The 20,404-nt window shown below is 37.6% G+C and overlaps 6 protein-coding genes across 7 annotated transcripts; 2 read left to right on the top strand and 4 right to left on the bottom strand.

The window, feature by feature from the left end:
- Positions 1 to 1,816: 1,816 nt before the first annotated feature.
- Positions 1,817 to 4,148, bottom strand: miple1 (midkine and pleiotrophin 1). The gene is made up of 6 exons (XM_018100006.3): positions 3,988 to 4,148; positions 3,719 to 3,820; positions 2,932 to 3,166; positions 2,732 to 2,869; positions 2,381 to 2,560; positions 1,817 to 2,055 (listed from the first exon to the last, which is right to left on the bottom strand). The coding sequence occupies exons 3-6, from the start codon at positions 3,146 to 3,148 to the stop codon at positions 2,033 to 2,035; spliced, it is 558 nt and encodes a 185-aa protein (XP_017955495.1). The 5' UTR covers positions 3,149 to 3,166; positions 3,719 to 3,820; positions 3,988 to 4,148; the 3' UTR covers positions 1,817 to 2,032.
- A 4,890-nt stretch (positions 4,149 to 9,038) lies between these two features.
- On the top strand, positions 9,039 to 10,213 carry LOC108650741 (uncharacterized). Its single transcript, XM_018100012.3, has 3 exons — positions 9,039 to 9,608; positions 9,673 to 9,954; positions 10,015 to 10,213. Exons 2-3 carry the CDS (start codon positions 9,723 to 9,725, stop codon positions 10,059 to 10,061), a joined length of 279 nt encoding a protein of 92 aa, XP_017955501.1. The 5' UTR covers positions 9,039 to 9,608; positions 9,673 to 9,722; the 3' UTR covers positions 10,062 to 10,213.
- An 892-nt stretch (positions 10,214 to 11,105) lies between these two features.
- mRpL17 (mitochondrial ribosomal protein L17) lies at positions 11,106 to 11,982 on the bottom strand. Its single transcript, XM_018100003.3, has 2 exons — positions 11,694 to 11,982; positions 11,106 to 11,633 (listed from the first exon to the last, which is right to left on the bottom strand). Exons 1-2 carry the CDS (start codon positions 11,889 to 11,891, stop codon positions 11,184 to 11,186), a joined length of 648 nt encoding a protein of 215 aa, XP_017955492.1. The 5' UTR covers positions 11,892 to 11,982; the 3' UTR covers positions 11,106 to 11,183.
- A 308-nt stretch (positions 11,983 to 12,290) lies between these two features.
- LOC108650737 (DNA replication complex GINS protein PSF1) lies at positions 12,291 to 13,007 on the bottom strand. Its single transcript, XM_018100005.3, has one exon. It carries the CDS (start codon positions 12,942 to 12,944, stop codon positions 12,342 to 12,344), a length of 603 nt encoding a protein of 200 aa, XP_017955494.1. The 5' UTR covers positions 12,945 to 13,007; the 3' UTR covers positions 12,291 to 12,341.
- A 248-nt stretch (positions 13,008 to 13,255) lies between these two features.
- Tudor-SN (Staphylococcal nuclease domain-containing protein 1) lies at positions 13,256 to 19,183 on the top strand. The gene is made up of 4 exons (XM_018099981.3): positions 13,256 to 13,536; positions 15,221 to 16,061; positions 16,294 to 17,729; positions 18,157 to 19,183. Exons 1-4 carry the CDS (start codon positions 13,435 to 13,437, stop codon positions 18,565 to 18,567), a joined length of 2,790 nt encoding a protein of 929 aa, XP_017955470.1. The 5' UTR covers positions 13,256 to 13,434; the 3' UTR covers positions 18,568 to 19,183.
- wac (wee Augmin) lies at positions 19,094 to 20,031 on the bottom strand. Of its 2 annotated transcripts, XM_089259452.1 has the most exons (5): positions 19,870 to 20,030; positions 19,757 to 19,801; positions 19,598 to 19,695; positions 19,428 to 19,534; positions 19,094 to 19,369 (listed from the first exon to the last, which is right to left on the bottom strand). In XM_089259452.1, exons 1-5 carry the CDS (start codon positions 19,871 to 19,873, stop codon positions 19,195 to 19,197), a joined length of 429 nt encoding a protein of 142 aa, XP_089115578.1. In that variant the 5' UTR covers positions 19,874 to 20,030; the 3' UTR covers positions 19,094 to 19,194. The 2 variants fall into 2 exon arrangements, with proteins under 2 accessions (XP_089115578.1, XP_017955498.1); XM_018100009.3 differs by having other exon boundaries at positions 19,428 to 19,695; positions 19,870 to 20,031.
- Between the last annotated feature and the right edge of the window lie 373 nt (positions 20,032 to 20,404).

Genomic DNA, 20,404 nt, shown 5'->3' with positions numbered 1-20,404 from the left:
CCATATTAGCAGCTCCAAATGTCAATGTACATTTGTATATGAGTGTATGTATATGTATGTATGTATGACAAACACGGAAGATATGAATGAACTAAATATGCACATACATACAAATATAAAAGCTACAGTATACAGAAATTGAAATACATATATACAAAATATTCTCTAAACCTACGAAAACCTAACGAAGAATAATGTAAAATTAAATTATGATTTAATTAGTTATATTTAAGTATATGCTCTAATGTGTGTCCTCCATAAAAAATATCGTCAATTAACGTTGTTTATTAACCAGACACACCTATTTCCTAGCGCCTGACGGTGTCACATTATGACTAAGCTGAATTTCCTAACATCCCTCGAAGATGGCTTATGCATTTCAGAGCTTTTTATGATACAAACCAATTAAGAATGGTGGGTTATAGTAGATTGGGGCTAATTCGTTCCATTAGCAGCAGGAGGAATACTCGACCCTATAAAGAATACATAATCTTTTTCAGAAGCTGATTATAGTTAGCTGATTAGAATTATATTTAAATTATAAATTATTTATATAGACTGAAAAGGCATTTGGTTTAGGTTAGAAAAAACTCTTCTAGATTTGGTTTTTATTTAAATCTTTATGTCAAGTTTTTTATTTATAATATTTGATGTAATTTCAGTTATTATTTTTGTTTTCATTGTTTTATGTTATTTTTATCTTTCATGGTATTCTGACCTTATGTATGTAAATACGTATGAATGCAAATGACTATATTGTATGTATATAATTTCTGATTTACTTGTTGGCTTGCCAAATAGAATGAAAATAATTTCAGTTAAACACATTGACATTAAATATTCATATATAAATGTTTCTTTTGTTTTCACATTATCCATATAGGTATGTATGTATATTTCGTAACATTTACATAATTTTGATGTATACGAAAACACACCCATATGTAAACACTCCTAGCAGATCATACAACAATGGTATGAAATGGTTTTAAAAATGTTTGGGTTTTCTTTTCAATTAGAACCGGACCTGATATACTTTTACAACTATTAGAATTATCAGTTCTAACTGATAAAAATGTTTTTGGTAAAATCATATATAAACTATTTCTCATTCAATTGAAATTATAAAATCGTTTGGTAGTTGTTAAGATTTATAAACATTACTATTAGTCATATATAAAGTTAGGGTATATAATATGTAGGTTTTGTTTTAAAATACGCAATCGGTATCTAGAGCCATTGGCCTAGCTCATCACTCATCGATCATCGTTCGTTCATTTTACTCATTATTCATTATCTCTTGTAATACTATTGTATTACTCTTTACAATATTTACACTAAGTGTTTTTATTTTTGTTTCCTTTCTTTTTTTTGTGTTTTATTAAATGTTTTGCATTTTAATTGTATGCCTAAATGTTTACTTATATCATTTCATATTTTCCTTTTCATTCTGTTCTCTTTTTTAAGTGAGATCAAATGGAGAAGCTGATATATTCAGACGAACATTTTACATCATTACATCAATTATATGTTTGAATAACTTTTTGTTTTTGTTTCGTTTAGTTAAGTATGAGGGAGGTTTTTAATTAATGTGTTATGTAAAGTTATTTTTTAATGTATAACTCGGCTAATGCTTTATAAGAATTGTCAGACAATCTGCCGGATTATTAAGTGTATCCTATTATCCTCCGGTTCAGTCATATTAGTTTTTCATTTTAACTTGGATAAAACTTGAATGAACTAAATTTCTTTGATTTTTTGGTTTCTTTGGTTCCACATAATATTTTTAATTAATTATTCTTTTCGTCAAACTCTATTTTTGTTTTAAGTATTGATTTTACGTTTTTTTTCTTTGTAAAACAAATCTACAAATTTTAATTATGTATTCAAATATAATGTTTACGGTTATGTAGGTTTATTTTTTTTACGGTTTTATTTAGACTTCATATATATATTTGATAAACGAGAGCTTCTGGGAAATAATCTTATATTTGACTTTAAAAAATCCGTAAAATACGCTACCAGAGTTCATTTAAACGCGTCCTTTTCGAGCAGCTATATGATATGCAATAAGAAGCCAAGAATAAAAGAGTTTTATATGAGAATTGTTAGAATGAATATAAGAAATATATACAAGATCTGTTTCTTCCAAATTAATATCGTAGTTCCCTTTCACATTTTCAAGAACTCATGTATCAATATCAAATCAGACCTCGTATATATAAATATATGTATATTCAAACATATTGCAAAAATAATGTTATACTCATTCACGAAAGTCAATAGCAACGTTTGGACCGTGAATGAGTATTCTTTAGTATTAGTATTTAGTATTCTTTAGGGTAATGCCCGACTGCAATGCAGTTTTTGGTTTACTAACCTTTGTCCTTATTCTTGCGCTGCTCCTTGGCGCTCTTATCCTTGGACTTGCCGGGCTTGCAGTTCTTCTTGATTATGCGTGTTGACTCGCATGATGGATCGCTCGTGGCCTTCAATTTATCAGCTCTGGTCATTTGGCCTGTGACACACTCCGACCAGGAACCCTTCTCATATCGACACGCTGCAAAAGGAATGGAGTTTTAACAAAATTTTAGAGAACAACTCACGAAAATCAACTCAAGTTAGTTTTCTACAATAGATTTGTATTTTTTCCCAACTGTCTAATCTATAGGTCAAATAATATCTAGAAAATTTGAATACATATATTCTAATTTTGGATATCCATATTTACCTTTTTTGCACTTCTTTTGAATGGTGCGAGTTTGATCGCAAGCCGGATCGCCCTTTTTCAATGTCAGAGTTCGTGAACGCGTATTGGTCTTGGTATCACATTCGGTCCAGGGATTTTTGCCATAGCGACAAGAGAGTCCTGTAATCGAATACAAATAGTAAGTATTCCATTTAATTAGTGATTATAATAAGTAAACTTACCATCGCTCTTGGTGCCGCGCTCATTGCGTATTAACACCTCGTGATCGTCCTCCTCCCAGATCTCACCTTGTGTCGCCGCCGTCGGCTTGGTGAACTCGGCCACGGGCAGAGCCAGTGGCGTCTCCTGCAGCTCTGTGGTGCCGTTCACTAAAATAGGCAGTAAGCTTGACCATGTTAAGATCATGGCCAACAGCAGCCCTTTGCAATTGTGACTCATTGTAGGTTTGTCGATTGCCTGCAAATATAGTTGATTTTTTTATTGTTAATAAATAAAACACAATTTGAAAATTTTGAAAAGTCAAACTAATATCGAGAATAGAAAAATATATTTAAAAACAACAGCAAAATTAAATTATTATTCTTTATTTAAATATATTCATAAAAGAAAATAAATCCATTTTAATCCTTTTTTTTTTATTAATAAATGAAAATTTAAAAAAATAAATATATAAAAAAAAAAATGTTAAATATTAAAAACAAACAAAAAATTAGATATTAAATAATAAACTTTACAAATAATAAATAAATAACGCTGTATAATATAATGAGTGAACGAATTTGCTTTTCAAGTCATATAACATTTGAAATACATTCATATAATATTCAAAGTTAGGTAAATATATATAAAACTAAGGTGGTTGTTTTCCAGGTACATAGGTAAACTATATAATAACTAATACATATAAAATCAGAAATATACCAAAACCCCCCCTCGTAAATGCTAGGTTGGGTCGCGTTTTAATTAAATTAATAAAAACGCCAGGCAAGTTTTTCATTTTTCGCTTACCCTGTGCAAACAAAGCGTCCTCAAAAATGCTCAACTAAGTGTGTAGTGACGCAATACGCTCTATAGAGATGTGATAAACCCAGACACGGCCACCGAGGAACTCTGGAAAAGCACAAACTTTTGGAATAACTCACGACAATAACCAATAGACTTTGCTTAAATATGCACAAATATATGAAATCTTGAAGATTTTCGTTTTCAGATTTTTTTTCAGCTTTGACTGTTTTTTCTTGTAGTCGCTAACTGCGTAGCACAATTGATGAACTAACCGTTATACACACACAAAATGTTCCACCACCTCTGAAACGGTGATTGTGACTGTGGATGAAGCTGAGCACCGTTATAGACCAGAGGAGTATCACTTCGGCACAAATTTTTGCTGAACTGCTGTCGTTGCGCGTCTCTTTAAAACTGAATGGCCAAAATATGCGAAAAGCTGCAAAAAGCCCCAGTCGGAGTATCCTGAAGGATGTTATGCTCTCATCTACATGCGATACACACACACACACACAAACACACACACACACATATGTACTCTCTTTCTATCTACCATGCTCTTGCCCTGCCTCGCATTCTGTCTCTCTCTCTCTCTCTCACACGCTCTCTCTTTCTCTCGCTGCTTTTATCATAATAAAGCTGCGCATGTTCCAAAAATAGACGCCACACACAGCTGCAGTCGGTTCGCTTCCTGCTTGAAGATGTTGCCTTTTGTTGCAGCTTTAAGCAGAATTTCCCTGATGAAAATAAACTTAGTCAAAAATCTTCTTATCATTAACAAGAGATTAGGGAGACAGGGCGTAAAGGAGAATGGGCTTTTAATCAACTTTATGATGTGTATAAAGAATATAAAGAACATATTCATTTTGCTTAGAAAACTCATGTGTTCCATGTGTCTATTGTTGTGAATTTGATAATGGATTAGATAAAGTTCTATTCCAGCATGCCTTATAATTCAACTCAATGCAAATTCTTATAGTAACTGGGTATTGAGTGGGATGATAGGCTAACAAGCTAAGGGACCAATATAATCATAGACTGACATATTTATAATCTACCCACTGATAGATAGACAGATAGATATGTATATAGATAGACAATATATAGATAGATTGGTCTATATATATTTTGATATTTTTACTCATTCTGAATCTAAACTTAACTTAGCAATCCAAGCAGGGCAGAACAGCGGATTTGCACCAAGAAACAAATATAGTCTTCTCAAAATATGAACAAAGTAATATATCTAATTAAAAACGGAAAAATATACATCTATCCTTAACAAAAATTAGCATATGAAGCAAGCTATCAATCAATTAAACAATATCTAATTGAATCTCTGATAACAAACTTGCATCACAAGATATTACGACTCGTAGTAATATTAATTACTGATATGACAAACTCTTAAAACCATCTAGATAAACGAGTCTGAGCTCCCTGCACATATGCGTACTTAATATACTATATATCCACATATAATATACCCACAAATTGTCTGTACCATGGCCATTGAGTACAAACGCGCCGAGGCTATTGAGACCAACAGCTGTCATAAAATTTAATAATGCAAATGTAATTTAGTCGCACGGTCAGTCCAGGCTCAGGTCGAAAAGTCCAATGAAATATTGAAGCACTCATGAGCAACGCAGTTTAAAGGGCAAAACCGAAAGCCACAACTCAGAGCGAAATACTCCCCATTTGCCGAGCCCGACCCATCTGATGGGTGATTATGTTGCTCACCTGAAAGTCTGTTGGATTTACATATGAAAGTTATTTGGATAGGCTTTATGGAGATATGTGTGATAAAGTAAATATATTTGCATATTAAAATTTACAAAAATAATTACAAATTAGTCCAAATAATTATTTCATATTCTTAAAATTATAAAAAAATACGCTTTTAGAATAGTTTTCTTTATCAAAAAAAGAATACCAATAAAGTATTAAAATACTAAAATAATAAATATATATTACCCTAGTCATCCAAATGGCAACTTAATTAAATTAAATGATATAAATTCACCTAGCTGTAAAACACTTTATACATATACATATAATTTGACCACAATCAGCTAGAAGCCCATAGCCATAAAGCCCACTCTAAATGCAAACTGCTGCAACCCATTTGGGGCAGTTGTGCAGCGTTGGTGTTGGTATTGGTGTTGGTGTTGGTGTTGGTGTTGGCCAACGGATGCAGTCAAGCAGCAGATCACGTGCCTGGAATTCATTTGTAATTTGTAATGTCTATAAAGACACAGCATGTGCGCTTCCCTCCTAATTGTGCGAGTGTAAAACAGTGCACATCAGTGCACAATTGGGTCAAAGGTCCGAAATGGACATCTCCCATTTTAAACCACTCAACTTTTTCGATTTATATGAACATTTATATGCCTTCCTGATGAAATAGCAAACGAGTGTATGGGCTTTGAGCAATGTGAGTCGACTATAGACCTCTTAGGCCACGGCAAAATGGGGTTTACTATATCTTATGATTATAATGTTGATACAGTTTTGAAATTTTGGAACTAATATGCATTAATATATTTATATCCCCGCCCGTGTAGGGCGTGGCACATAAAAAAAACTACATCTACCTGTACTCTTAATCTAGAATCCCAAACTTACAGATCTACAAATAGATCCATAAATTGAATCAATTTTTGTAACACGAAAAAGTATTATGCCGTCATGTACGCCCACTGCACGTTCACTACACTTGACGTGTATTTATAATAAAGATGAAATGATAAATACAATCGACAATAAACACGAAAGGCAAATCTCGTGCATCTCATGGGAGTAATTTGAAATATTTGTTTATTGCTTACACTTGAACCTTTTTCTGCTGGTTTAGCCAAATGGATTCTGGCTAATATTGCACACATGATATGTGTATACGCCGTACGCTATGCGCCGTACGCTGTTCACTGTCCGCTGACCCATATAAGTCCCCAGCCACCCCCACTTTTCCACAACCGCAAAAACAAGTCGATATCGGTGCGCGCATATCAGCAAATTCCGAATAGTAACAAGAGGAAAGCGTGAAGCGATGCTGCTAAGAGATGCCCTGGAATGATGAGAATGATGTGTAAGGTGTAAATTCATATAGAAATTATTTAAGGGATGAAAGTTTGAAGTATATATAATATGATTGCTGATCATCATGATCATCTTACTCTCTTTCTGCCTCTACCTTTTAAATGTACAGGGTATAAGCAGTCGACCACTTCACACGAGTCGAGCTGGGCTTCTAGATGGGCTTCGGTTGGACTGTGCCAATATTTTTTACCCTTCTCCGTGTGCGTGGCATTCATTTGTGCTGCCTATCCTTGTGGCTCGGCTGTTGTTGTAGGTTATTGCTGTTGCTATTGACTTGTGCGCGCAATAATATTTTCATATATTGCCCACTGAAAGATTAAACCACAAAATATATTGCTTCTTATAGCTGGCTCATATATGTAGCGTAACCATTTTTATTGCTACTAAGGCTATTTATAGCTAAAATGAAGTCTGAAAATGCCAAAAATTGCATTTTAAAATACATTATTATTAATCCCATTAGCGTTAGAAATAATACTTAACGTGACTTGAATAGGAAAGTATGTCAGGCATTAAGTACTTTCAGTAAAAGAAATAGAAAACCGACCGAGATATACCCTAAGCACCTGCTTTGAAAGATTCTTAAAATATGAGTACGATATATAATCAATAAATGTGTACATACTCAAGGAAACCTTAAAATGTTTTCTACTTGACTGAGTTAATTTGCCTTCGTCAAGATTCTAACCAGAGTCTGCTCAGCAGCTTTAGCAATGAATGCATAACCAAATATATATTTGAAGAATGAGAAGACATGCCCGCTTCGTTAAGATTCGAGTACGATTATGCTCCTCAGTCATAAGTAAATGCTGAGACAGCACATTTAAGCTTTCACTGCAAGCATCTATACGTAATAAGCACGTAATAATAAATGGAAACCTAACAACAGTAACAGCAATTGCCAGCGGAAATGTTATTGTCAATTACTCAACAATCAATAAATATAAATATGTATGTATATATTGTATAATAATAATTGAAACATTAAAATCTCTTTCTACTTGAACAATTATGAAGACTTTCCTTCGTCAAGATTTGAACCTGCCTCTGCTCAGTCAGTCATGTGTAAATTGCTTTGACAGCAATTCAATTCGCGCCTCAACCAACTGCGCCACGCAGCGATCCCACACAAAAGTGCCAAATGCACAGCTAAGCTACCAAGCTGGCAAATCAAATACAATTCAATTGCTTATGTTATTTATAGCAAGCCAATAGGGATGCACGCGTTTGCATGAATGTATGTGTGTGTTCGAGTGAGAGAGAAAATGTTTAGGCATGACGCTAATAAGCCACGTGACTTTGCCAATTAATTGACCCCACGCATTTTCTTTAATAACTTCTGCATTTTCTAACGGTTTGAAATGAAACTGAGTGCGAATTAAACTTAATAATTCATTTAATTTTTTAAAATTGAATTTGGAATAAATTAATTCGTTTGAGTATAAAAACAGAAAAAAATAAAAATTCTATATAATAAATAAAAAAAAATTCTATATAATAAATAAATAAATAAATAAAAAATAAAAACTCAATGCAAAATTTGGTTAAGGCAGCTCCAAAGTTGTGCGAGTTACGTGCAAATAACTGAAGCTCTATATTGATTTCACACGTTGATATACCGAATTGTTATGTATGCAAGTCATATGTATTTATATATGTATGTATGTATGTAAATGCATGTATTATGTCTCCATTGTTTTACATACAATGTTGCAAGTGTATGTATGTATGTCTGCTCAACTTTTTCGCATAGACCAACTACATGCATACATAGGGACGCTGGCAAAATCCACATAAGCAGGAAATGCAGTCATCTTGACGTTTGTGGGCACACAAGCGGCACACAAATACATACTTGAGTATGTTGCAAGTGCCATCAAGTGATGTAAGTCGTATTATACACAATGTATGGTATTGGATATATAAATTTAGATTGTAGAAATATCAAGCTTTAATGACGTGATAAATATGCGAATGAATCATAAGTCTGACTCTTATTTGATCAGCCGGGGTTTCTAAATATTATACGCAGGTGTGAATATACTATATTAAATATGCAAATTTAGATTATACATAGAATTATCAAGCTTATAACGAGTTTACTGCATATACAATGTATATATTCCATCACATGTGAGCAATAGGTGAATGAATCAAAGCTCTGACTATTTATTCAATTTGCCGGTTTTTCTGACCTATGAAGTTTAGGAATAAATTTAAATAATAGGTATAGCCAGCTTTAGCTAGTTTAAAACATTTGTTGACATGTGACAAATATGTGAATGCAATGGGAAACTAAACTCAGACTATTAGTGGACCGGCCTAGTGTCCGGCATTTTTGTTTTGACCTATAAAGTTCACGAGCTCAGCTCGCAAATATGGTTTAGCTGCACGCAACGCTTCCGCTAGGCAACACTTCCGATTCAGCTGGAAACGGTGTTCCAGTTAGATGAGCAACGGCATCGGAATTCATTGGGGTTTTATTTTATTTTATTATTTTTTTTTGCCGGCAATAGCGGGATAAACAATAGCCCGCACTGCGATTGTGCCCAATGTTTATCATTGTGTCGGTGAGCAACAATAACAATAACAATGCGCCACAATCGACGCGTTGTCATGACAATCGCTGGGCCCAGCCAGATGGGGGGCTTCAGCTCGCCGAATAGAGTACAGAGACATCAGTGCGAGAGCGCACAGTAGCGCTCAAGCTTCCCAGTGATTATCAGTTCTCAACACGAAACAATATCGTTTACTCAAACGAAAGTATATAACCAAATTTATGTGCCAATAGGTGAGTTGACTTTGGGCTCACTTCAGTTGCAAAAATAAGCTAATATCGTATTATATTCATCTAGCTTAGAGAAAAGCGTGACTCATTCTGCTAGAGTGCTAAAAACCTTTTAGCATGCCTTCGTTTCGCATATTATCGAAATTATCATTGCTTCTTCTGCTGATCATCTGTGTGGCATCTGTGCTCTGCGTCTTCTCTCTGCCGGTCTTTGAGTATTCGAGCAGTCGCTGCAAGGGCCTGGACGACTGTGATCCGTTCCTGCCCATCTGTGCCACATATACGAATGAGCATCAGTTCTTTTATAGCCACTGCGATATGTTGCGCGAGATCTGTCTAACTGGCAAAGGTAGAGAATGAAATTTATATATTTAATGATATATATTTAATATTCATCATATTCTTATAGATTGGAAAATTGACTTTTTGAGCCATTGCAATGTTAGCAAGCTTTAACTATACAACAGCCGACTGATTGCTTGTTAGCTACGTTCTACAAGACTGATGATATACATATATACATATGTATGTATGTATAATAAATGAAAAAGTATGAAATCTATTTATTTAAATATAAATATTTACGGATTCGTAATGACTGCAACATATCATGTGTACGATTATCTGTGGGCAAGGCCAGCTCGGTGTCATATTATAAGCTTAACAATTAGCACATACACATATTTACATATGTATGTATATGTGTAAATAGCTTCATGGTCTTCCGTTATTTAGGACCCATCTTTGTCAATAAACAAGAATGCAGAGCCTAAAGCTTTTCAATTGGCTCAAATATTACAGCAAATCCAGGCACATAACTTTCGCATTTTAGTAAAAGTGAGAGAGAAAACAAGTGCTTTAGTCGAGAGTGCCTGACTAGAAAACACCCTGAATGCCGGAACGAGCGCCTATCTATTGTCTGTTACATACATTGTGATCAAAATCATTATACCCTCATTTACCATTATCAATGGGTATCCAGTTGCAGTTAGGCAGAACTTCGCGCTATGCTTCACTGCAACTATGCTGTAAAGATATAATTCAATTAAATTTTCCTAACTCATTTTCCATTTTTAATTCCAATTTCCTATTTGCCTTCAAGAGTTGACATAAGTAATTACGCTCATTCCATTCTGATAGGCTTCTCAGTCGGGTTTGTAATAAATTATAAAACCTACAAAGCTTTCATACGTGTTTTATCAGCGTCGAGCTGCAGATAAAGACACGCGCACATACACCAGTGCAGGAACTGTAGGCGTTTGGCCCATCCTTTTTAATAATTATGTATAAAAATACACGCATACATATATATGTATACAAGTGTAAGTATTTACATGTATATATTTACATACATATATATTTATTGCGCGAGATTATTTTAAAGGGATGGTCAAATTAGAGCTTTATCAAGCTTTGCGCTCTCGCCCGGCATTCTCTTTACTTTCTCTCACTCTCTCTCTCTCTGTCTGTCCCTATCACTCTCTTCAACACACATGTAAATACCACCCGTTTAACATCTCTGTATATTATAAATTAGCTTAGAAAAATGTATTACATCAACAGATTTACAATAGTTAACTATGCTTTGGGCGCTTCCTCGGCTTGCTTTGACTGCTCGGACTGTGGATCCGTTACAGGTGCTTGTGCAGGTGTTTCAATTGTTGATGCTGTTGCATTCTCAGTCTCAGCAGCCAGTTTGTTAGCCAAGCTTGCTAACTTTTCACGTCGGAACTCCTTGCGCGCCTCGTCCAGCAGCACATTGTGTAATAAATTGCGATTCTGGCTGTTATCTGGTATCAGTGCGGGATAAGGATTTCCACGTAGCTCCAGCACTGATTTTCTATAGTACATTCCTGGATAATCGCGTGGCGCCTTGAACATGCGTGTGTAGGAAACGGTAGAGTTCTCGAAGCGCGGTACTAAAACCTTAAAGAGTTTATGAACAAGTTGTTTTTCCAGCAGCCAGTAGTCTGCTAGCTCCATGGTTGCTTTGTGTCGATCGCCATGGCGTATAGCATTTGAAATGAGCTGAAAGAACTTATAAGTTAGCAATACTTCAACATTACTTGCCTCAAATTTTACACTCACCAATTCAGCATATCCACGCGCTTCATCAGCCCGATTATAATACAATTCAATGCGCTCGTGTTTGACCAACGCCGTCACGGTTTTTCGCAGCTTCAGTAGACGGCCTTCTGGGCCATCAGGGTTTTTTAAGTTACGTTTGGTTGGTCGCACAGCAATTCTCAGCTGTGACATTAGTTTGCTGACATCGGCTTGATTCATTTTTAAACCAAATTTTAATTCACTAAATCTGGATTCACGTAATGATGGCCAATCAGCTGAGAGCTCAAAAGATGTTTAATGTTATTAACAGCGCACATTCGATTATTATTCGAAATACTTTCGATACTTGGTTTTGAATAGGGAATAATGAAATAAAAATAAATCATACCCAGAACTATCCATTAAAAAACTTTAATTAAAACATCCACTATAGCTAATGTTGGATACTAACTGAAAATTACTTATAAATTATTCATTCATAATCAATTATAAAATCGTAGCCGGCAATTTAACATAACCAATCGAGCAGCTGTCAAATTGATCTATCGATTAGCTGTAACGATTAGAAAAAAATTGAAAAGCTTCCTTCAAGTGTAATTCCTTCAGAAATATATAAACTTTTTTAGTAATATTTATCTATGCTTTATTTAAGCATCTATTATTTATACCCTAAGTTATGTGCTGTAGAATACCCTGACGTACCAGCGGTTCCACTTGGGCTCGAGGCAAGTAATGCTGACTGTTTTTCCTTAAATGAACAACCTCGCCGTCATCCAGTTCAAACTTGCCATAATTCTCCACGCATCGTACCTCAATATATAGAGACTTCGGTGGACGTAAGTTACCAGTTAAGTCAATGCCTTGTCCATCACCAACGGAGCGCATATATGCTGCCAGAGACTTCGAGTAGTTATTGAAGAATTGCACTTCTGGCTCACAGAGTGCTGGCTTTATATCACTGGGTATAATAGGGCCGAACTCCCAACGCATGGCTTTGATACGCTGCATTCGCTCATATAGGTAAGCCAGAAGACAACGTTTATTTCGCTGAAGTGCCGCATGCCTGTAGTTGAGCAGGGGCCACAAACTGCGATCTCCTGAACTGTTGTAATTGGACGCTTGTGCCACATTCTCCTCAAAAATCGCTTTTATCTCCTCCAGAACCTGTCGTACGCCGTCATCGTCGAAAGCTGGTATAGTCTGTGACGATCGCTGAAGATCCTTTAGTAAATTAAAGGCATTATCGCCAAACATTCTGTTTGAGCGGCTCATCTTTGTTTATAGGCAGAATACCCAAAAATTTTCCCGCTTAAATATGGTCAACGCAAATAGTGATGGCATTTACCAAAGGTATTTATATAGTCTGGGCACATTACTTTGTTATTTTTAGGAAAATTAACAAAGTAACATTTTAATTATGACATAAATACATAAATATATTTGAATACATACATATAAATGCTTATAAACATTTAATAAACATTGAACACTTAACTGAGCGCATCCAGTATATAGCTCATTTCCCTATTGGTATTTTCGTCAATGAGAGTGTATTTCGGACTTTTAGCGATTTGGTCACACGGCTTGCTGAACAGTGAAAATTCTGAGGTGATTGTATTGTGTGGTGTGTTCGTACTCAATTAACTTAATTAAGTTAAAAACAGTGTTAGGTGCACTTTAAATCAACTTGAGGAAATCAACCCGCTTACTAAAACAGCCACGTATAACGGTCCGCCGGTAAAAACCGCACGCGTACGGAAATATGGCAACTGCAGCTAACACGACAGCTGGACCAGCGAAAGACGGTGCGCCTGCACCAAATGCACCAGCGCCTCCAAAGACTTTAAACGGCATTGTGAAACAAGTAAGTGTAGTTTTTAAGTGCTTTTCAATCTGTGTACTATTTTAATACGAACTCATTCACATGGAATACGTAAATCGCATCTAACTAATACAAAATCTGTAATTATCAGCGTGGCAAATACGGCAAATGCCACTGAAGCATGTGCGAAAGAGATGCTCATATATGTGAGCTGCGTGAGAGTGACACGTCGCACACGCTTACACACGCACACAATGGCTGAATAGCATAACGCAAAGAAACGAAAGTTATCGAAGGTGCCAACCTGGCAGATTTTCTTGTTCAGCTGCGGCTATAAAATGTATTGAGTACAAATTCATTTACATATAATGTTGGCATACGCATTTCGGGAATACTGTTGCCACTGCCACAATTTACATTGTCGACGTCATCAGTCAGCAGCGCCTTGCCGGCGTTTTGAAACATGCGTTTTTATCTGATAAGCACACATACATACATACATACATAGGTTGAAATTTACTTGCCGTGCGGTACGGTTAATACAAAACTATTCGTTTCTAACCTCAAATAGCGCTTGCACAGGCGCAAAATGTATGCACATACATACATCTATAGATGTATATATATGTACTACATACATACAATATATGTATGTAATTTTGTATGTAAAATGTAAGAACTGCATTTGTTGTGCAGTCCGTATTTAATTTTATTTTTAAGTGCACTTTAAGCTAGCTTATAAATGCTATGCATTCATAAGTATGTATGTACATATGTATGTATAAACTCCAGCAAAATAGGCACATGGCAGCTGCTAAAGCTGGTTATCAACAGTTATCAATTGCAATTAATAAAAGTCAACTTCACAACTGATGACGTTGCAAACACCTCTGGCAATAGAGCTAACTGTTTATCTTTTACGTTGGTCCCCTCTCCAATGCCGCGTCATCATTCCAATTTGAATTCGGTGTTACAGCGTTTGGGTGAAAGACCTGTTGATATGTATCTAAAATGCATCAAAGCCCAGTGTATTACAACACCTGTTTGTCTGCTTAATGCACGTAGAAGAATAGGCCACAAAATTTGTTGTTTTACGTGTATGTTTATTTGATTTGTAATACATAAAAATAATAATTAGTTTGATTCATACATATGTTAACCATAAAATACAATTTATTTGTGTACCAAAAAACAATGCACAAAATCTTCAATAGTTGAAACAACTTAATATAGAAACTTAAACTTGATTACAGAAAAAATCAATGCGGACAAACCGCTGAAATTATATTTAAATAGGAAAACTAATAGTAATAACTTTAATATCTAAAGTACTTTCGCTCGATTTCCTGTACATAACTAAGCATTATCATGGTAATTAGTAAAAACAGTTTTAAAACAGTACTAAAATAGATTACAGAAGTATTTAAAAATGGCAAACCGTTATTATTGTATTTAAATATGAAAACTAAGAAGCCAAAATATAAAACAATAAGCTATATTTTTTAGGGATTAACTTTAATATTTTAATACTTTTCTGTGCATATAAATAAGCATTATTACACGTTCATGGTATGGTCACACCAATGTAGTGCAGCCCTTTAAGAAACCACTTGAGCGCCACCTATCGACACATTTGCTCTGAAAAACACGTGCTTACATTTACTTTGGTTGCAAGATTGATTTCATTTTAACCTCATCGCTTGTGTGTGGCGTGCGTATATTTCAGGTGCTCTCTGGTGACACGGTTGTAATTCGCGCCACCAAGGGTGCCCCGCCACCAGAGAAACAAATCACTTTCTCTCATGTCCTCGCCCCGAAACTGGCTCGCCGGCCTGGCGCTGGCGGCGATGAGACCAAGGACGAGCCCTGGGCCTGGGAATCACGCGAATTTCTGCGCAAGAAGTTGATCGGCGTCGAAGTGACTTTCACCTATGACAAACCCGCGAATTCCAACCGTGAATACGGTTTCGTCTGGGTGGGCAAGGACAAGGAAACCGGTGAGAACGTCGTTGAGTCCATTGTGCGTGAGGGTCTCGTAACGGTGCGTCGGGAAGGACGTCCAACGCCCGAGCAGCAGACTCTCATCGAACTGGAGGATCAGGCGCGTGCAGCCAACCGTGGCAAATGGGCGCACAATGTCAACCCCGCCGATAAAGTCCGGAACATTAAGTGGTCGCATGAGAATCCAGCGCACATCGTCGATATCTATGGTGGAAAACCTGTCAAGGCCATCATCGAGCATGTGCGCGATGGCTCCACTGTGCGTGCCTTTTTACTGCCCGATTTCCACTACATTACGCTCATGATCGCGGGCATTCGCTGTCCAGGCGTTAAGCTGGATGCCGATGGCAAACCCGACCTGAGCGTGAAGGTGCCCTTCGCGGATGAGGCACGATATTACGTTGAGACCCGGTTGCTGCAGCGTGATGTCGAGATCAGGCTAGAGTCTGTTAACAATTCCAACTTCATTGGCACGATTCTGTACCCCAAGGGCAACATTGCTGAGTCGCTGCTACGCGAGGGCTTGGCCAAGTGTGTGGACTGGTCCATGGCCGTAATGAAGACAGGTGAGTTTAGAGAAATGTATTCCATTGGCAACTGACTTGAAGTACATGGTGCCCTTTCGGCCAATGCCTTGTGCTGCACTATGTATGCTCAACTGCCAATTGCCAGATGAAATTGACGGATTCCAAGAATACAGTGACTGCATTATTGTCACTGCGTTCATTTCACCCCGTCTACATATATTTAAAAATACTATAATTCCAGTATAAATTACTAATAATACCTAAATTATAGGCGCTGATAAATTGCGTGCCGCTGAACGAATTGCGAAGGAGAAACGTCTGCGACAATGGCAGGATTACCAAGCGAAAACACCCGCTTTCAACTCCAAGGAGAAGGATTTCACGGGCACCGTTGTCGAGGTCTTCAACGGCGATGCCATCAACGTGCGCCTTGCCAATGGTCAGGTGAAGAAGGTATTCTTCTCCTCTATTCGGCCGCCACGTGATCAGCGCGCTGTCGTTGGCACGGATGGGGAGGAGATCGTCAAGGCTCCGCCACGTGGCAAGAATTATCGTCCACTCTACGAAATTCCGCATATGTTCGAGGCGCGAGAATTCCTGCGAAAGAAGCTGATCAACAAGAAGGTGCAGTGCAATCTGGACTACATTTCACCAATGCGTGACAATTTCCCGGAGAAGCACTGTTATACTGTGCTCATCGGCGGACAGAACGTGGCTGAGGCAATGGTGGCCAAGGGTCTGGCCACTTGCGTGCGTTATCGTCAGGATGATGACCAGAGGTCATCGGCCTACGATCAACTGATTGCTGCCGAGCAACAGGCCATCAAGGGCCAGAAGGGTCTTCATGCCAAGAAGGACAATGCCACGTTACGCGTCAACGATCTAACTGTCGAGCATTCCCGCATTAAAGTGCAGTACCTGCCCTCGTGGCAACGCGCTCTGCGCACCGAAGCCATCGTTGAGTTCGTTGCCAGCGGCTCACGGTTGCGTCTGTACGTGCCCAAGGACAGCTGCCTGGTTACCTTCCTGCTCGCTGGCATTTCGTGCCCACGCTCTTCGCGTCCAGCTCTTAATGGCGTGCCCGCCCAGGAGGGCGAGCCCTACGGCGATGAGGCGCTGACGTTCACCCGGGAGCGTGTGCTGCAGCGTGATGTTTCCGTGCATATTGACACCACGGACAAAGCGGGCTCATCGGTCATTGGCTGGCTATGGACTGATCAGAACGTTAATCTGTCTGTCGCCCTTGTCGAGGAGGGTCTCGCCGAGGTTCACTTTAGTGCCGAAAAATCGGAATACTACCGACTGCTCAAGAGCGCTGAAGATCGTGCCAAGGCGGCCAAGAAGAACATCTGGGCCAACTACGTGGAACAAGTGCCTGAGGAGAAGGTTGTCGTCGAGGAGGACAAGGACGAGAAGGTTGTGGTTGAGCGCAAGGTCAACTACGAGAACGTTATCGTCACTGAGATTACCGATACGCTGACATTCTTTGCCCAGTCGGTCGACAATGGACCCAAGCTGGAGGCATTGATGAACAAGCTGCACGCCGACTTCCAGGCCAATCCGCCCATTGCCGGCTCGTACACGCCCAAGCGTGGTGATCTGGTCGCCGCTCAATTCACCTTCGATAATCAGTGGTACCGCGCCAAGGTGGAGCGCATTCAGGGCAACAACGCCACTGTTCTGTACATCGACTACGGCAACAAGGAAGTAAGTATTAAAATGAACTCAAGTTTTTTTTCGCAAGCTCCTTAGATCCGTTTCCGTCTCAAAGCGAAACGCATGAGTCATAAGTTTGCCAAATCAACACTGCGCATTTGTTAGACGCCAGCTGCGACCACGAAGCGATGTACACCAAACTCTACAGCAATCTATGGGTGTGTCCACGTTCAAGGAGCATTGATTTATCCGCACCAAGTCTGGACAATTGAGCCATATTTTTTGGTGCATTTGTTCGGCAAAGCGGCTCTGATTCTATGTGCTCCACATTGAATATGGCACGCTTTTTGTTGGGGGCATCCCGGACGTGGTCCAGTGACAGTCGACAGTGTGCAACATGACCATCATAATTATATATAGCTATATAGATAAAGGAGAGGCCTTACTAATCTGGACTCTTATCTATTTTCCATTGTAGACTCTACCTATTAGCCGGCTGGCTGCCTTACCACCTGCCTTTAGTAGCGAGAAGCCTTATGCCACCGAGTACGCACTCGCGTTGATCGCACTGCCCGCTGACAATGAGGACAAGGAAGAGGCATTGCGCGCCTTCTCCGACGACGTGCTGAACCACAAGTTGCAGCTGAATGTTGAGCTGAAGGTCGGCAATGGACCGCATCTGGCCACGCTACATGATCCCACAACGAAGACGGACTTGGGCAAGCAGTTGGTGGCCGATGGACTTGTGCTGGTTGAGAAGAGGCGCGAGCGTCGGCTAAAGGAGCTCGTCGAGCAGTACAGGACTGCACAGGAAGCGGCTTTGGCTGCACATTTGGCTATTTGGAAGTATGGCGACATCACGCAGGATGATGCGCCCGAATTCCGCTAGGAGATGGTTCAAGCGTGCAGTAGGCAGGCGGCGTGTGGAGCGCGCGCTGCTGGCTGAAATGTTTGTCTGCCACATACCCGCCCTTTATATATTACAACAACAACAAGCAACAACTTAATGAATATGAAATTATTAATTCTATAAATACATACACAAACAAGCAACACACCAATTTATAAACATATATAAATATATGATGCATATAATTACATTGGAAATATTTGAGCAACAGGCAAAGGAAAAGTAAAAGAAACGAATAGAAATCATTGAGGAAAGGTTGAAACTTGAAACATTTGTATGCTTTAAGCAGTTGATAAACCGTTTTAAATTCGGTTTTTACGGTTTTTAAAAAACTTTAATAATTCTTTAAACAAATATACAACAAATATGCAACGTAAACAAAAATTAGCAGCAATTGACCACTTTGTAAAGGGTTAACTTCCAATAAAATAGAATCAAAGTAAAAATCGACAAGTTACAGCTTCTTTTTGAATGCGTCGAAAGTAAAAAGTTAAAGCTCGATTAATTTAGATTTGCTGATTTTGTGTTATGGTAAATATTTTTTTTGAATCAACTGATTAAATAAAAACATATTAAAATCATTTTTATACAAAAACTAGAACATATCTATTTCTTTCGCTCCAACAAATCGATCTTTTCTATAACCGCTTCAATATTAAAATCCTGTGGCACTTTGAGGCCCTTTTGTCTGTCTACAAGACCCTTGGATTTTGCCTCGATTTCATTAATCTGCTGTTGGATAGCTGCCGGGGTCAAGCGCTTATCAACTGAGTTGGTAAATCTGTGGGGAGTTAATTTATAAGTTTAGTGAATATTTAATAATCAGTTCACCATATTACTTTTCAAGCGCTGCAATATCCTTGTCCATCTCTTCTATTGCATGCTGTAGTTTCTTTAACTCTGCTGCTTGCTGTGTTACAGTTAGTTTGGTTTCGATCTGCTCACGCTTTTTCGTATAGTAAAATTCACGTAAATAATTCAAGTTCAGGTCATTTAGATTACCGTCGACCTGAATTTCCACACATTTGTCCAGCAATGTTAAGACATCGTTTTGTAAATCACAAACCTCGAAGTTGACAAGTTTTAGCTTGTGCTCCAAGTGTTCTCCTATAATGCTACTAATTAATAAGAGCCAACATATATATGTATATTTATTTTAGCTGCATACCCAAATTCTTCAAAGCTTTCACTTCATCCTGCAGTTTTATGTAGTCTAAGAATCAAAATAAAGAAAAATATTATTCCAAAATACGAAAATGGTAAATATCTGTACAAACACACCCATTTCGTAGAAGCGTTCAACGCCAAATCAAAACCAACTTGATGGTTCCAGTACAATTATATTATAAATATAATTATTATAAAAAGGCGCAAAACATAAATATTTTTTTCGTATCGCAAGTGCAACTTGACTTTTCAAGATGCCGCAATCCTATCGATATTTTGTAGCCCTGAACAATCGAATATGTATCAGTTTTAAGTGTACAATATTTTTAGCTAATTAGGAATGCGATTCGCTGCTTTAAAAGAACTAGAAAGTAATTATATACGAAGCGCTTATCACTTTTTAAATAATCATGTACTCTTTGATTTTTATATAAATATTTTAAATTTTGCCATTCCGTGCGCATTGGTCATTAAGAGGATAAAAGGTTGTATATTGCAACCATACACTCTACGCTGTGAATGTGAAATACTGTGACGTCACATTTGATCATTTTCTTGTTATTTATGTTAATTTGATTTCATTTTATTTTAAATTTTGAACGGACTTGATAAAAGTACACAATACAACCATTATTTATATTTAAAAATA

The sequence above is a fragment of the Drosophila navojoa genome, chromosome 4 (assembly GCF_054131105.1).
Source record: "Drosophila navojoa isolate 15081-1374.11 chromosome 4, UAZ_NAV_1.0, whole genome shotgun sequence".
NCBI classification, from domain to species: Eukaryota; Metazoa; Arthropoda; class Insecta; order Diptera; family Drosophilidae; genus Drosophila; species Drosophila navojoa.
Note: the sequence above shows the minus strand (reverse complement) of the source record. Positions and strands in the feature narration are given on the sequence as shown.

Bases quoted from the DNA above. Each gene is read 5' to 3' on its own strand.
- LOC108650741 (XM_018100012.3), top strand. From the start codon at position 9,723: ATGCCTTCGTTTCGCATATTATCGAAATTATCATTGCTTCTTCTGCTG. The intron at 9,955-10,014 runs GTAGAGAATGAA...ATATTCTTATAG, and splicing joins GATCTGTCTAACTGGCAAAG to ATTGGAAAATTGACTTTTTG.
- LOC108650737 (XM_018100005.3), bottom strand. From the start codon at position 12,944: ATGAGCCGCTCAAACAGAATGTTTGGCGATAATGCCTTTAATTTACTA.
- mRpL17 (XM_018100003.3), bottom strand. From the start codon at position 11,891: ATGAATCAAGCCGATGTCAGCAAACTAATGTCACAGCTGAGAATTGCT. The intron at 11,634-11,693 runs GTGAGTGTAAAA...AAGTTCTTTCAG, and splicing joins CGCGTGGATATGCTGAATTG to CTCATTTCAAATGCTATACG.
- wac (XM_018100009.3), bottom strand. The intron at 19,696-19,756 runs GTATGCAGCTAA...GTAGCATTATAG, and splicing joins GAAAGCTTTGAAGAATTTGG to GAGAACACTTGGAGCACAAG. The intron at 19,370-19,427 runs GTAATATGGTGA...AACTCCCCACAG, and splicing joins GATATTGCAGCGCTTGAAAA to ATTTACCAACTCAGTTGATA.
- miple1 (XM_018100006.3), bottom strand. From the start codon at position 3,148: ATGAGTCACAATTGCAAAGGGCTGCTGTTGGCCATGATCTTAACATGG. The intron at 2,561-2,731 runs GTAAATATGGAT...TTCCTTTTGCAG, and splicing joins TCAAAAGAAGTGCAAAAAAG to CGTGTCGATATGAGAAGGGT. The intron at 2,056-2,380 runs GTTAGTAAACCA...CATATCATATAG, and splicing joins GCGCAAGAATAAGGACAAAG to CTGCTCGAAAAGGACGCGTT.
- Tudor-SN (XM_018099981.3), top strand. From the start codon at position 13,435: ATGGCAACTGCAGCTAACACGACAGCTGGACCAGCGAAAGACGGTGCG. The intron at 16,062-16,293 runs GTGAGTTTAGAG...CCTAAATTATAG, and splicing joins CATGGCCGTAATGAAGACAG to GCGCTGATAAATTGCGTGCC. The intron at 17,730-18,156 runs GTAAGTATTAAA...TTTCCATTGTAG, and splicing joins TCGACTACGGCAACAAGGAA to ACTCTACCTATTAGCCGGCT.